The sequence below is a fragment of the Micropterus dolomieu genome, linkage group LG17, assembly GCF_021292245.1.
Source record: "Micropterus dolomieu isolate WLL.071019.BEF.003 ecotype Adirondacks linkage group LG17, ASM2129224v1, whole genome shotgun sequence".
Classification (NCBI taxonomy): domain Eukaryota; kingdom Metazoa; phylum Chordata; class Actinopteri; order Centrarchiformes; family Centrarchidae; genus Micropterus; species Micropterus dolomieu.
In genome coordinates, this window is record NC_060166.1 from 1,452,057 (window position 1) to 1,464,953 (window position 12,897).

Consider the following 12,897-nt stretch of genomic DNA (forward strand, 5'->3'; position numbering starts at 1 on the left):
TAAGTCTGTGTGTCTATTTGTACTCGTATGTGTTTTAGTCAGGGTTTCATCCTGCTATGCTGGGACAGGCAAGTGGGGGGTGAAGACAAGAAATGGAGATGAAACTAGAAATTTGTGGAAGAAAACGGGTGAATGCTGACAGCTGTTTTTAAAGCTATGCAGGAAATGCAGAAATGTGAAATGAATAGCCTAAAAAATCAGAAAGCTCAACTGCATTGACTGTTGAAAATCTATTCCATTCAATTCATCGCCAAATCACAACAGTTATCTCAGAGCGCTTTTCATAAAAGAGAGTGCTGTCTCTGTGCTATTATAAACTCTAAATCCTGACTGAAAATCCTCAAACTATTGCTATGTAGAAAGTCACACAGCTGTTTAGCAACTGCTTTCTCAAGGATCTTAGAGAGAAATGGAAGGTTAGATATAGAAAACTCTGGAGGACATTCGAAGTTATGGATTTAAGATTAGAAAGTGTCACCAATTAATTTCCACCTTTTGATATCTACCTGTTAGACAGAACCCATTTCATGTGTACTGAAAACAGAATTCAAAAGGGTACCAGTACGTGACATTAACCAGGTTATTTAACTTAAAACAATTAAACTTTGACTTTCTTTTACACAGGACCCAAAACTCTGTGAAAGTCCTGAGTTTACTTGTTGTACTCTGTTTCAACACATTTGTTTGTAACCTCAGACCTGCGTGATGACGATAGCTCCACATATAAGCCCCGTCCCCGCGAGCGAACCCTGCTCTCGCTGTTGCAGACTAGAGCAGATCAGAGCCAGGCCCATGCGAGTAGCTCCACCCTGCCCCCGCAAGAGTTCTCCACCGTCGCTGCTGCAGAGCTCCGCTCAGCGCTGTTCTCTAGTATATTTATTAATTCTGAATGGGTAGTGTGTTCAAATTGCACCAAACACGACACAGCCCTCCCTTGAGTCCACAGCAACACACCCGCCATGTTTGAAGTCGATTGGATGAACGGTTCCTGACATAATCGAAATACTAACAGACAGACAGACAGAAACACACACACACACACACACACACACACACACACACAGACCTTCCTGTGTTAGAGAGACTAGTGCAGTGCCCGTTCCCAGGGGCCGATATGACGCCTCCCTGCGCATTATGTTCAAAATGTGTGTCTCACATTGGTTTTACCTACTGCAGTGGTTGGGAATAAAATAAATACATAAATAAATAAGTAAATACTTCGATAGCGGCTAGTGCTTAAATAGATCTCAGTCATGACAGAAACAGTTAGGCCTATTCACCTAATCAGTTCCTCTTAAGTGATTGTGCCTACAAAATAAAAGCACTAGAAAGCAACTCTGCTGTGCCCCCGCGAGCGTTTCCCACCGTCGTTTTGCAGAGCTCCACTCCGTACAGTTCTCTACTGTATTTAATAGTTCTGAATGTGTCTTATGTTCAAATTGCACCGAACGCGACACTGCACTCCCTTGGGTCTGCAGCAACACACCTGCCACGTTTGAAGTCAATTGGATGAACGGTTCCTGATATAATCGAAATACAAACAGACAGACACACAGAGATACCTGTCTTTATTACAAAGATTAGACAGATGTCACCTGACTTCTTTCTTTGCTACTGTCATGTGGCCACCAGAGGTCGCGGCCTAACAATAAACATAAATATGGTTTGTAATAAGCTGTGGCACAATTAACCTATGCAGCTTTTTCGTGAGGACAGGTTGGGTTGTCATGTTAGCTAGTCTAACTTGATACTGAGTACCAGTACCCAGTCAGTACACACATCCTAAACCACAGAGAGATGGAACTGACTGTAAACCCACTTAAAGCCATCTGATGTCATTCTTAAACAGAATCATTAATGTTAATGGAAGTTAGTGGAAATTACATGATCATAAGTCACAGATTTTCATCTAAAAGGGAAACATTTTATTGAAAATATTTTCGTGTGTGCCACAAAAAATGTGTATTTTCTTTTTCTTTTTTTGTATTACAGTAAAAACTAAAGATAAAAGGGAAGTTAAGTTGTACCTGAAATTAAAGCAAAGAAAGAAGATGAAGTGACCGTTAAAGTGGAAGTGCTGACACTGGGGTGAATTTGCAGTTTAAGTGTAATTAATGAATAAAGTTGATTAGTGAGTGTTAAGTTAAAGATGAAGTCAGTTGAAATGTTGAAAGTAGTTTGAGAATGAGTTGAAATTCAGGAAATGAAATAAGCTGAGCTGAAGGGGGGAAAAGAGTTGCCTGTTGAACTCTGAAAGTGTCAGCGCTGAAAGCAGTTAAAGTATCACATAAAGTGCTAAAGGAGAAATATCAGATAAAGTGTATGAGCTGAAAGCAGTTTAATTGCCAGTTGAACTGGTTTAAGGATCTGACGGGTCAGTTGAATTGTAAGAAGAGAAAAAAGTTTTTTCTACTTTCACCAGTGCTAATATCCAGTACTGTATGGTAACATTGATTTCTTGTAAAAGCCAAAATCGAAATTTTTTAAGAGTCAACATTATTTCCCAGTTGCCTTTTCTGTACCTGGAAGGCGTGTTTTGTGGGAGAACCTGCTTTTGTACTTTATCAGGAACACAGTACAAACAAGGTTATTAGATCCCTTGAGGGCAGGGAGAAAAAAAACGTGTGTGTGTGTGTTGTGGCAATCTGCTAACCTATCTCTACTTCCTGGAGGGGAGGGGAAAAAAAACCTTCTCAGGTAATTGTGGCTGGACAGGGTGTGACCATAAAGAATGGCAAACAAAAAGAGAGTGGCTGGCTGCTTGTCATAGCAGGGAAATAGTGGATTTTACCACCCATGTTCATCTCCAACAGCAAACACAGCAGTCAGCAGGGGAAACAGGAGCTCTTGCCTTCTCTAGCTGGTAGCACTTACAGTGGAAAGGTAAGCCTGTGCTTTCCTGTGACCTTGAAAAGCATTCTGCTTGTTTATTTAGCTTGAATGTGAGTGATACCTCTTTTATACCTCTTTTTATTTCTATTCTGGTGTAAATATATCTCCTGCAGCTACAGAAGGGCGGGGGGCTCTTGGATCCAAGGAGATTCTACAGTTAGTGAAGTTTGCTCTCAGGCTCTGCAAGCTTTGTCATGGCCGAATTAAGATGAATGAGGTCCTTGTTCACAGAAAGATCAACACAAAGATCCAGTGAACTCTGAGTTATATAGGCTGCCCACTTGAAATCAAAAGATTTGGATTAAGATTAGTTATGGGGGAGATTAAAATGTTTGTTTTTGATCTCAGTTTGTTTCAAGGGCCTGTCTTGCTGGGTAACCCTTGTAGAGATCACAGCTATGTAAAGGTGAAATGACGAGTACTTTGACTGGAGACAAATATCATTTAAAGTCACTTCACAAACAACAGCTAATGGACATGGCATGAACTGTATTTTAACTGTGTATTTGTAAAGCCCGAGGTTTTGACTAAGTAAGGCTTTCAGCTTTTGTCTTTAACTTCAGAGGAAGATGTTATACTTTGTTTCGCAGCTCCTCTAAAGTTAGGTCAGTATATTCAGGTAATAAACCATATACAGTGTATGTTTATCCTTCCCCCACTTATACCCTACCACACCCCCATTGATTGGACTGATTCATTGGACTGGAAATTTAAATGTACTCCTGTGCTACAAACATGGCAGACTTGCGAATGATGGCATATTCTCAGTCCTAGTACTCCTGGACACCACTGATCACAACATCATGTAAGACAGACTGAGGCACTGGATGGGGATCTTTGGTACTGCCTTAGAATGGTTTTCATCCTACCTGTCTAATAGGAGGTTCTGTGTCTCTGTGATTAACTATGGTGTGCCTCAGGGGTCGGTCTTAGGACCCATTTGATGTGAGTTCACTTATGCGGCATTCAGACAAACCGCTTTCCTCGTGTGAGTACATTCGCTGTTCACACACAACGCGAGAAGGCGATTTTAACGCGATAACGTGAATAAACACAAGCCATTACTACAGCTGTATGAACCCAAAGTAAACATTTTGCTGTGATTAAATAGCAATAAACAGATTAAACTGATGCCGAAATAACTACAACATGATGCAGATTTGTTAAACATATGAATTCATGCTTTGTCAGGCCTGTCAGCAAGACAGCAGGACACCAACTTCTAAAATGTTTGTTTTCTGAATGGAGTTTGGATCGATCAGGGCTATGCTATGCTAACTTGGTCACAGTAAGGTACAATGATATCTGCAATAAAGTTACAGACACATATTTTCTGAACTCACCAGGTAATTGAATCTCCTCGCTTTCTTTTCTCCAAGTAATGTCCAGTTTTGTCCGGTTTGTATATAAATATGAAGTCGTAGTCCGAGAGAGCTAACGACGCTAACAACAACACGGGAACTGGATGTGCATGGAAGCTAGCTGCTGAGAAGCTCCAGTGAAGATAAATCAACGTTGTAATCCCAAAAACTTAAGTAAAAAGCTAATTTAATTAAAGCAGTTTACTCCGAGCTCCTCCTGCGGCGTTAGAGCATAATCCAGTCCGACTACGGGTGTTTATTTATCCAAAGGTTGCAGTGCAGCTCCCTGCTCCTCTCCCTCAAGTTTAGCAGCTCTCAGCCGGCCAGCTGATTTTCAATCTCCCGCTCTGCCCGGCCCTCTCCACACATTGCTCTGAAGCCGTCAGTGACGTACGGACAATCTCAACACTGATAGGCTATCGCGACTCAGCGTCATGCGACTTTCTCGCTTGAGTTGAAAATATTCAACTTGAAAAGTTGAGTTTGAAAAAAATGAATCGCATATTAAATCGCAATATTGGTAATATAAATAACGCAATTAGATTATTTTCCAAAATCATTCAGCCCTATTTTAAAGTCTATTCTAAAGCATATTGGGAGCCAGTCTAATGAAGCAAAAACAGGGGTGACGTGATCATATTTCTTTGTTCTGGTCAAAAGCCTGGCAGCTGAGTTCTGGACAGTCAATCACTAGATTATTGGGTCAAGCAAGGAAAAAGGCTGTTGCAGTAATCCAGGCGTGATGAGATTAAGGTCTCAGTGTCCTTAAATGTTAACATTGACCGTATTTTTGATATATTTTAAAGATGGTAAAAACACGATTGCCAGTGTCCAGCTGTGGACTGTAGCTCAGGGGGTGTGGAAACAAGAACAAATTGAGCAAGAGACTTTAATTATAATTTCAGTCTTTATACTAATGCTATAATTTAAAGTTTTTCTTTAAATCATGGGCTTCTGTCAACTACAATATCCACACATGCGTGGTACAAGTATCTGCATGTGTAGAACAGACCACACAGAGAGATGCTGTGGCTACAATCATTACAGACTGTACCATGAGGGGGGCGTGGCATGAGCGAGGGGCGTGGCGTGAGCCGTGCTACAGTTCGCAGCCAGATGTTATTGGGACTCTATTGGGAGTCAGCAAAGAAAGTCATAATTATGTGATAATGTTTCATAATTACTATTCTGGGTTTTTGAATGTGGCATTAGAAATCTGATTTCCTCAGTTAGTGACAGTTCATGTCCCAGGTCAGTAAAATGTATCTGAGTCACAGTATTCTGAATATGACCGCTAATGCATGATTATGAGCTAAGACAAGATTTTCACTTACTGCATCATAATTATGAGATACTTCCTACTTATGATTTACTTGATTTACTATTTAAGAAGAAGTCAGTTTCAATTCAGTACACAATGCAAAACCTTCAGTGTCTCTCTGCTGCTTGTATCACTCCGCTAAGCCCCTCCCACCAAACCCACATGCAGGAGCCAGTTGCCCTGCAAAACCCAGTCCTGGGTAGGGCTCGCTCTCCACTGCGAGAGTCTCACCAAGAACCCAGTCCCTCTCGCATCGACTTATCTTCTCAAAGATGCTATTGTGATCCTTTGCAGCCCGGGGCAGGGCACCCCAGGCTTCAGAGGCAGCGGCACAAAATCTAGCAGGATGAGAGGCTAGTATACTCCTGCCCCCACTCAAAAGTTATTCCGTTTGTCACCATGCCTCTTTGCATTGAACACAATGAGCTAGTTTCAGCAAAGTTATTTTTAAATAACCTTCTGCAGCTTTAACTTAAAAACTCTTTCAAAAATTCTATTTACATTTGTAGTTAAGCAAATAACTATATAACAATACAGCCTTGTAATATAACCTTACTTAACAGTATGACATGTAATTCACTTCATAAGGATAGGAAGTTTTTTATAAATTATCTAATTTAATTTATATTTTAATATTTTTAGTCCAGGAAAAAGTCACTTTTAGAGGCACCGATGAAGATAAGAAATGTGAAGACTCTCGGTAAGAGCAAAATCGGTTAGGTTTACTGAAGAGTAAACGCACATACTGATAAAAACAAAGTGGGGGAACACAATTACACACAGACACAAGTGACTCAATGTAACCCATCCACCGTCACCTAAAACACAATGGTTTTCCTGAACCTAACCAAAACCATGAACTTTTCCTTAACCTTACAAAAACCACAATCTTTTTCTGAACCTAACCAAGTAGTTTCGGTGCCTAAAAATAAACATCTCATACGGATGCTGAAGGGTATCTTGTGCGTCAAATGCAGACACTTTGTCAGGTATTCTCAAAGCGTCAGTATTTGGCACCCTGAGATGAGAACGTGTTGGGATATTATGTTATTCTACTTTGTTAAGTTAATGTCTGTATGGGAGTAGCTGTTGCATTTTGTATTGTCATTGTGAGTTGTCTGTAAGTGAGAGGATGATTATTATTCTCTAAAAGTTTGCCTGCTAGGAAATCATAAAGCCTCCACCCCCACCCTTTCTCTGTATGAGAGATAGGGCTGTTGAAATAGGCCTGGAAGTGATCTTGAGAATAAGGGAGCGACGGGTCAATATTTGTTTAGGAAACAGACCTTCATGTACGCTACAGTAACTGGTCTGTGACTGCCGTCTGTTTGTTATAGACCTACCTCCATTGCTGTCGTAAAAAATAAGTCATAGTTCAACTTTTGCCCTTTTGTCATTTCTCAGTGTGATGTAATCATTTATAATAACTAAAATATATTTCAGAATGGATGCTTAAATGTACAAGTCACACTGCTTGACAAAGAGGGACACACAGGGCCCAGTAGAGAACCATGGGTATATGAAATGGTCCAAACACTTTAGTGAAAGCTGTTCATCCAGGACATACACCAGAAGGGTCTATTGCCTTCCACTCAGGTGTCAAACTCAGGGTGTTGCAGATACCTAGCATGGCCTTTAACAAGCCAGATATCTGATATTTGGAACTTTGGTTTAACTCACCCCTTGTTCTTGTAGATGCTTAAACTGCTCTTCATTTTGGTACATATATATACAGCTTTCCTGTGAGACCAGGCTGCAATTTTAAAAGGAATTTCCAGATGGAAGTGAACTTTGGGTGTTAAAAGGCTGATTCCTGGATATCAGTTCATCACCTCTTTGTTTTTGGACAATTTGTCATAGCCGTGTCCTTATAGCTAATAGCTATAGATAGTGCTGCATGTCTATTGATAGTTACTATCACCTTACTTACCCCTTCTTGTATTTGGTGGTTCTGCTAGGGTGGAGGGATGTTTGACATGCTGTATGACTGGTTCTGGTGGGACAGAATCTGGCTGCCTGTGAACCTGACATGGGCTGATCTGGAGGACAGGGAGGGCCGGGTCTATGCCAAAGCCTCGCATCTCTATGTCACTGTCCCCTATGCCTTTGCCTTATTACTCATCAGATACCTGTTTGAAAGGTAAGATTCATACTCACCTACATGATTATACCAACTAGTCCTCCAACCTAAACAACAACAAAGATTTTTTATCCATGCCTCCCAAAACATATGAGTGAACCCCGTTCACCTGAGTGAAAGTCTGGGGTGGACTTTCTCACTATTTATAATACGTCACCAGACTTCATCCTTTGCTACCGTTGTACAGCCATTAGAGGTCGCAGCCACAAATCACATTAATATGGATCATAATAAGATGCTGCACAAACATTCTATAATATAATTTTTTTGGGGAGGACAGTTTCGGTTATATTGTAACTTGACAAATTACGACGCAAGTCCTGCTCATGGGATGATTGGCTAATCATTAGTCCTCCAGCGGTGCTCATTGGATCACTAGCCTTTTCAGCTGAGAAACCGATATTTCATGTCATGGTGCCATGACCAGAATCAGTCAACTCTGTGGAGTGGGTTAATTCAAAGGTCTGGACCCAGGCAAGTACAATCAGCCAACCATGTCTCCAAAAATGTGTCAGGTACAACTGCATTTACAAATACGTTTTCTAGAAAACATGCCATGAGAATTACATTTTTAACAAGGAAAGATGAATGTATCTGGAAAATGTTCACTGTTTGTTCCCTGCAGTGTCTGCCCATGAAAACTAACGCATAAATCTAGTTTTAATGGATATTTTAAGGCAACTCAAAAGAGAGAGGGTGGAAATTATAAAGTCAACACTGACTTCAAGCATGAAGCGGGACATATTTAACAAAACCAACATCTTTCCATAACCTTAAAGCAAGACTATAAACATTGCTAAACAGCAACCCTTTTTACCACAAGTTGCAATTACAGGACAATGGCAAATGCTAAACCTTAGTGTAATAGTCTCAGTAATATCAGTTACACATCAGCACTGTATAATAGCTAACATTAGCCACCATCAGCAACTGGTCATACCAGACCAAATAATGCTGTAGCAGCAAAACCGACTGTGCTGAATTGAGAATGGGACAAGTGACATAGTTTAACGTTGTCCTTGAGTTTTGTTATTCTGAATCATGTAACATGAAACATGTATGCTCAAATCTTCACCCTGACCTCTGATTTGTGTGTGGTATACAGATAATTAGATTGGGAAAAAAACATTGCAGTGAACGTAATCCATAAAGCAATTAAATTTTGTCAGTTATTTGGGAAAGCAGAGTGTATAAACATATTTTAGGGGACAAGGTTGGTCCTGTGCAATGCAACAATCTTAGCAAAAGACTGGAGGCTGAAAGGAACAGCTATCCTGGTAAAAAAAAACAACATGCCAATTGTACCTAAGTTAACTCTGTGTTTAGAGTTTGGAGCTCCCTCTGGCTAAATCTTTTAGCATATTTTCAAAATCTTAAATTTAACAATATCCATGTATAGAAATTAGGTGGAATAAAGTGAATTCAACAGCTCTTTCAGAAGTTTATTACAAAAAAAAAGGAAAATTTATGACAAGAACCACAGCAGAGATTTTTTACATGGACCAACAATGAGGTGGTACTGGGAGTATATAGCAATTTTGGTGATGGAAACAGACTGGGAGTCGTCGCAAAGTAAATACGGCGACATGCACAGTACAAAATATTTTAATAAAAATACCAAAACTAAAACTCTGTTTTCAGATCAGAAAGCCAGATGTGAGTGCCTGCGTCATTGTTTTTAAAGTCCTGTGTTTTTTCCTCTGTATGCACTAAAACGCTACCCTGGAGTTTTAAACAAAAACAGGGTCGGCAGTGTTTTCAAACTATTAGTTTTAGGTCTTCGGATTCGCCATTTTAGTTTGGACGGGAAGTGCAAACGTAGGAACAGTGTTGGCCAAGCTACTTGGAAAATGTAGTGAGCTAAGCTACTAGTTATTCTACATTAAATTAAGTTTCACTACACAAAAGCCACACCCAGCAAGCTAAGCTACAGCATCATGGCAAAAATAGTTTACTATATCTAAGCTACTTTGAATTTTTTTATATTTTGTAGTTAATAAAAATATACCCGCAAAACTTATATAATAGCCCGTGCTTTTATTTGCTAAAATCACTAAATTGACCCTGCCTATATTTGGGACAGGCATCCATATGGGACAGGCCTTTAATTCCTTTTGCACAAAACAAACAGAATAATACTTGTATAAAAATGATCAAATAATATCAAATACACGTAATTCATTTCATCTCGCGCTGACAGACGGCTTGTGCGCTTTTATTTTGAAGGCAGCAACTAACGAAAACAACAACAGGGTACAGGATGAGAGAAGTGTGGCAGAGGTTAGCAGACAGAGAGCAATGGACTTCACATGACAGGATTCACAACAAATTTTTATGAAAAGCTGTTTGATTCTTTGCGTCCGGGTGGACCCTTACAGACTAAAGGAATATAAATAATCATAGAATGACACATTCGGACTTAACAAGCGCAAAGGTAATGCATTCAGCACTTTTTTACCTTTCCTCTCGTACCATGCAGGTTAAGAATTAGACTTTGGGGCTTGTTGTTTGCGTTAAATGAACTGAACAACTGAATTGTGGAGAATCTAACCAATCTAACGATGTGTAGCATGTTCATACGGACATATTGATAATACGTTTAAACATTAATATTTGTGTTCACGATCTAAGCAGCTTAGAAGCAGGTAAAGCAGGTGACCCCGCAGGGTTTAAGAGGTTCCCCTTCGAGGGAACTCGAACTGCGTCGGTGACGACACTATGGGAACGCCTCTGGGCGTGGCAGGGCTGAACTATGAATGAAACTACTCCAATCCTATTGGTGTTACTAGAACGGTAGTGTGTGACGGCGTAACCGGAGGGGTATATAAGCACGCCGGTACATAGGACACATTAGCTTCTTTCTATTCAGCAGGCACTCTGGCTATGTTTGGAAGCTCCATCATCCTACCTGAAGTGGATGACAGTGTGTCTTTCCATGTGAGCGTTTCATCACGGCTGGTGATACCTATGGGATGTGCGTCTCATGCCTGGGTATGTCGCACGCCCAGGCAGCTCTCGAGGGGGCTGCCTGCAACCATTGCGAGGCCCTGCCCCTGACGGTGCTGAGGTCTCGAGCGGCTCTTTTTCTAGAGGATGGTCGGATGCGCTCCCCCCGTGGCACAGGACCCGCGGTCACTGAGGTGGCACAGGCCCCACGGTCGCTGAGGCGTCGCGGCGGCTCCGATCCTGGGGATCGCAACGCGAGATCGCCGAGGGTGCCGAAATGGCTGAGGCCTTTTTCCGGCCCTCGTCCGCGGAATCCTCGTCCCCTCGTCCCCGATCGGGAGCCCGTTTCTCGGTTTCTCCCACTCGAGGGGTGAGTCCGGAGAGGCTTGCACGATCTGGCTCTGAGGAGCTAGATGTGCTTAGCATGGAGAATGACTTCGGGGAAACGGAACGTCATCAGCCCTCGCCAGGATACGAGGAGTTGTTAGAAGTGGTGACGCGGGCTGTGGCCAAGCTGCACATTGATTGGCCACAGGCGGTGCAGCAGCCGTCGGTGGGCAGCAAACTAGACGAGCGGTTTCTGCAACACCGAGCGCCACCCCCGCGTTGGCCCCTACCATTTTTTTGTGGAACAAACCCTTCTCTGCACGGCTGTTTTTATTTTCGTGGAACAAACCCTTCTCTGCACGGCTGTCTATGTCCCCCCGGCTGGACTACGGCAACGTGACGGAGATCAGACAGCACGGCTACGGAGCGATGCCACGAGTGGAGAAGGCACTGGCTAGCTACCTCTCTCCCAACCTTGCCTAATCCCTCCGGATGCCGGCGCTCCCCACCAAGCCATGTCGGATGACGTCCGATTTGGTGGGCAAGGCCTACATGGCAGCGGGTCGAGCTGGCGCCAGCCTGCACACGATGGCTGTCTTGCAGGCATACCAGGCCGATCTCCTTCGGGACTGTGACGTAGGGGGAGGTCCCTCTGAGGAGGACCTGACTGAGCTACGTAGAGCGACGGACTTAGCTCTCCGTGTGACCAAGGAAACGGCCTGTTCCATCGGCTGATCCATGGCGGCTTTGGTGGCTACGGAGCGCCATTTGTGCCGATACTTCCTGGTTCCCAAGAAGGACGGAGGATTGCGTCCGATTTTGGATCTGCGGTCCCTGAACCAATCTCTGAGGAGATTCAGGTTCAGGATGCTTACCATCCCCGCCATCATCAGTCACATCCAATCCGAGGATTGGTTTGTCACAATAGATCTGCAAGACGCTTTTTTCCACATCTCCATCCGTCCCTCTCACAGGAAGTTCCTGAGGTTCGCCTTCGGGGGCACGGCTTACCAGTATCGGGTTCTTCCGTTCGGCCTAGCACTATCTCCCCGCACGTTCACCAAATGCATGGATGCAGCTCTGGCCCCGTTGAGGCTCCAGGGCATCTGCATACTGAACTACATCGACGACTGGCTCGTCCTGGCCCAGTCTCGCGAGTTAGCGGTTCGGCATCGAGATATCGTCCTCACCCACCTTCAGCGTTTGGGGCTGCGGCTGCTGACGCCCGCCCAACGGACTACGTTCCCAGGGGTGGTGTGGTACTCAACGACGATGTGGGCCCACCTGTCTCCCGCACGCGTCGAGTCCATTTTGTCCACAGTGGAGTGCAATTAGGCCGCGCCATCACTGTAAAACACTTTCAGAGGGTGTTGGGTCTACTGGCAGCAGCGTCCAGTATAATACCTTCCGGGCTACTGCACATGAGAGCCCTGCAGTGGTGGCTAAAATCCAAGGGATTCTCCCCGAGGGGAAATCCGCTCCGTCTGATACGGGTTACGAGCGGGTGCCTTCGTTCCCTGTCTGTATGGAGGAAATCTTGGTTCCTGTCCCAAGGTCCTGTGTTGGGAGCGATCTGTTGCCAAACAATTATTTTTTTTTTTTCTTTTTTTTTTTTTTTTTTTTTTTTTTCTCCCTATTCTATGTTGTGGTGCATTAAAAACCCGTGAAGAGATAAGGGGGGAATTATTGCAGTAGTGATGATAATGACACTTAATTCCAATACAGCATTGACAACGGCAATATTGATGATTATAATAATAATGGTAATAATGATATTAATAATAAATGACAATGATGATGGCAGTGGTGACCGCAATGGTGAAAGCAAAAGACAGCAACATCAGCAATTACAACAATGAAAAAATAAAAGTGAAAATAGCAACGATAACAATAACAGTAAAGATAGTAAT

General features: G+C 42.8%; 1 protein-coding gene across 1 annotated transcript in view; it reads left to right on the top strand.

Annotated features, from left to right (window-relative positions):
- Positions 1–7,541: 7,541 nt before the first annotated feature.
- Positions 7,542–12,897, top strand: part of cers3a (ceramide synthase 3a) — a 25,990-nt gene continuing 20,634 nt past the window's right edge. The window contains exon 1 of the mRNA XM_046074352.1: positions 7,542–7,714. Coding sequence (XP_045930308.1) covers positions 7,542–7,714 — 173 coding nt within the window. The remainder of the gene's footprint in view (positions 7,715–12,897) is intronic.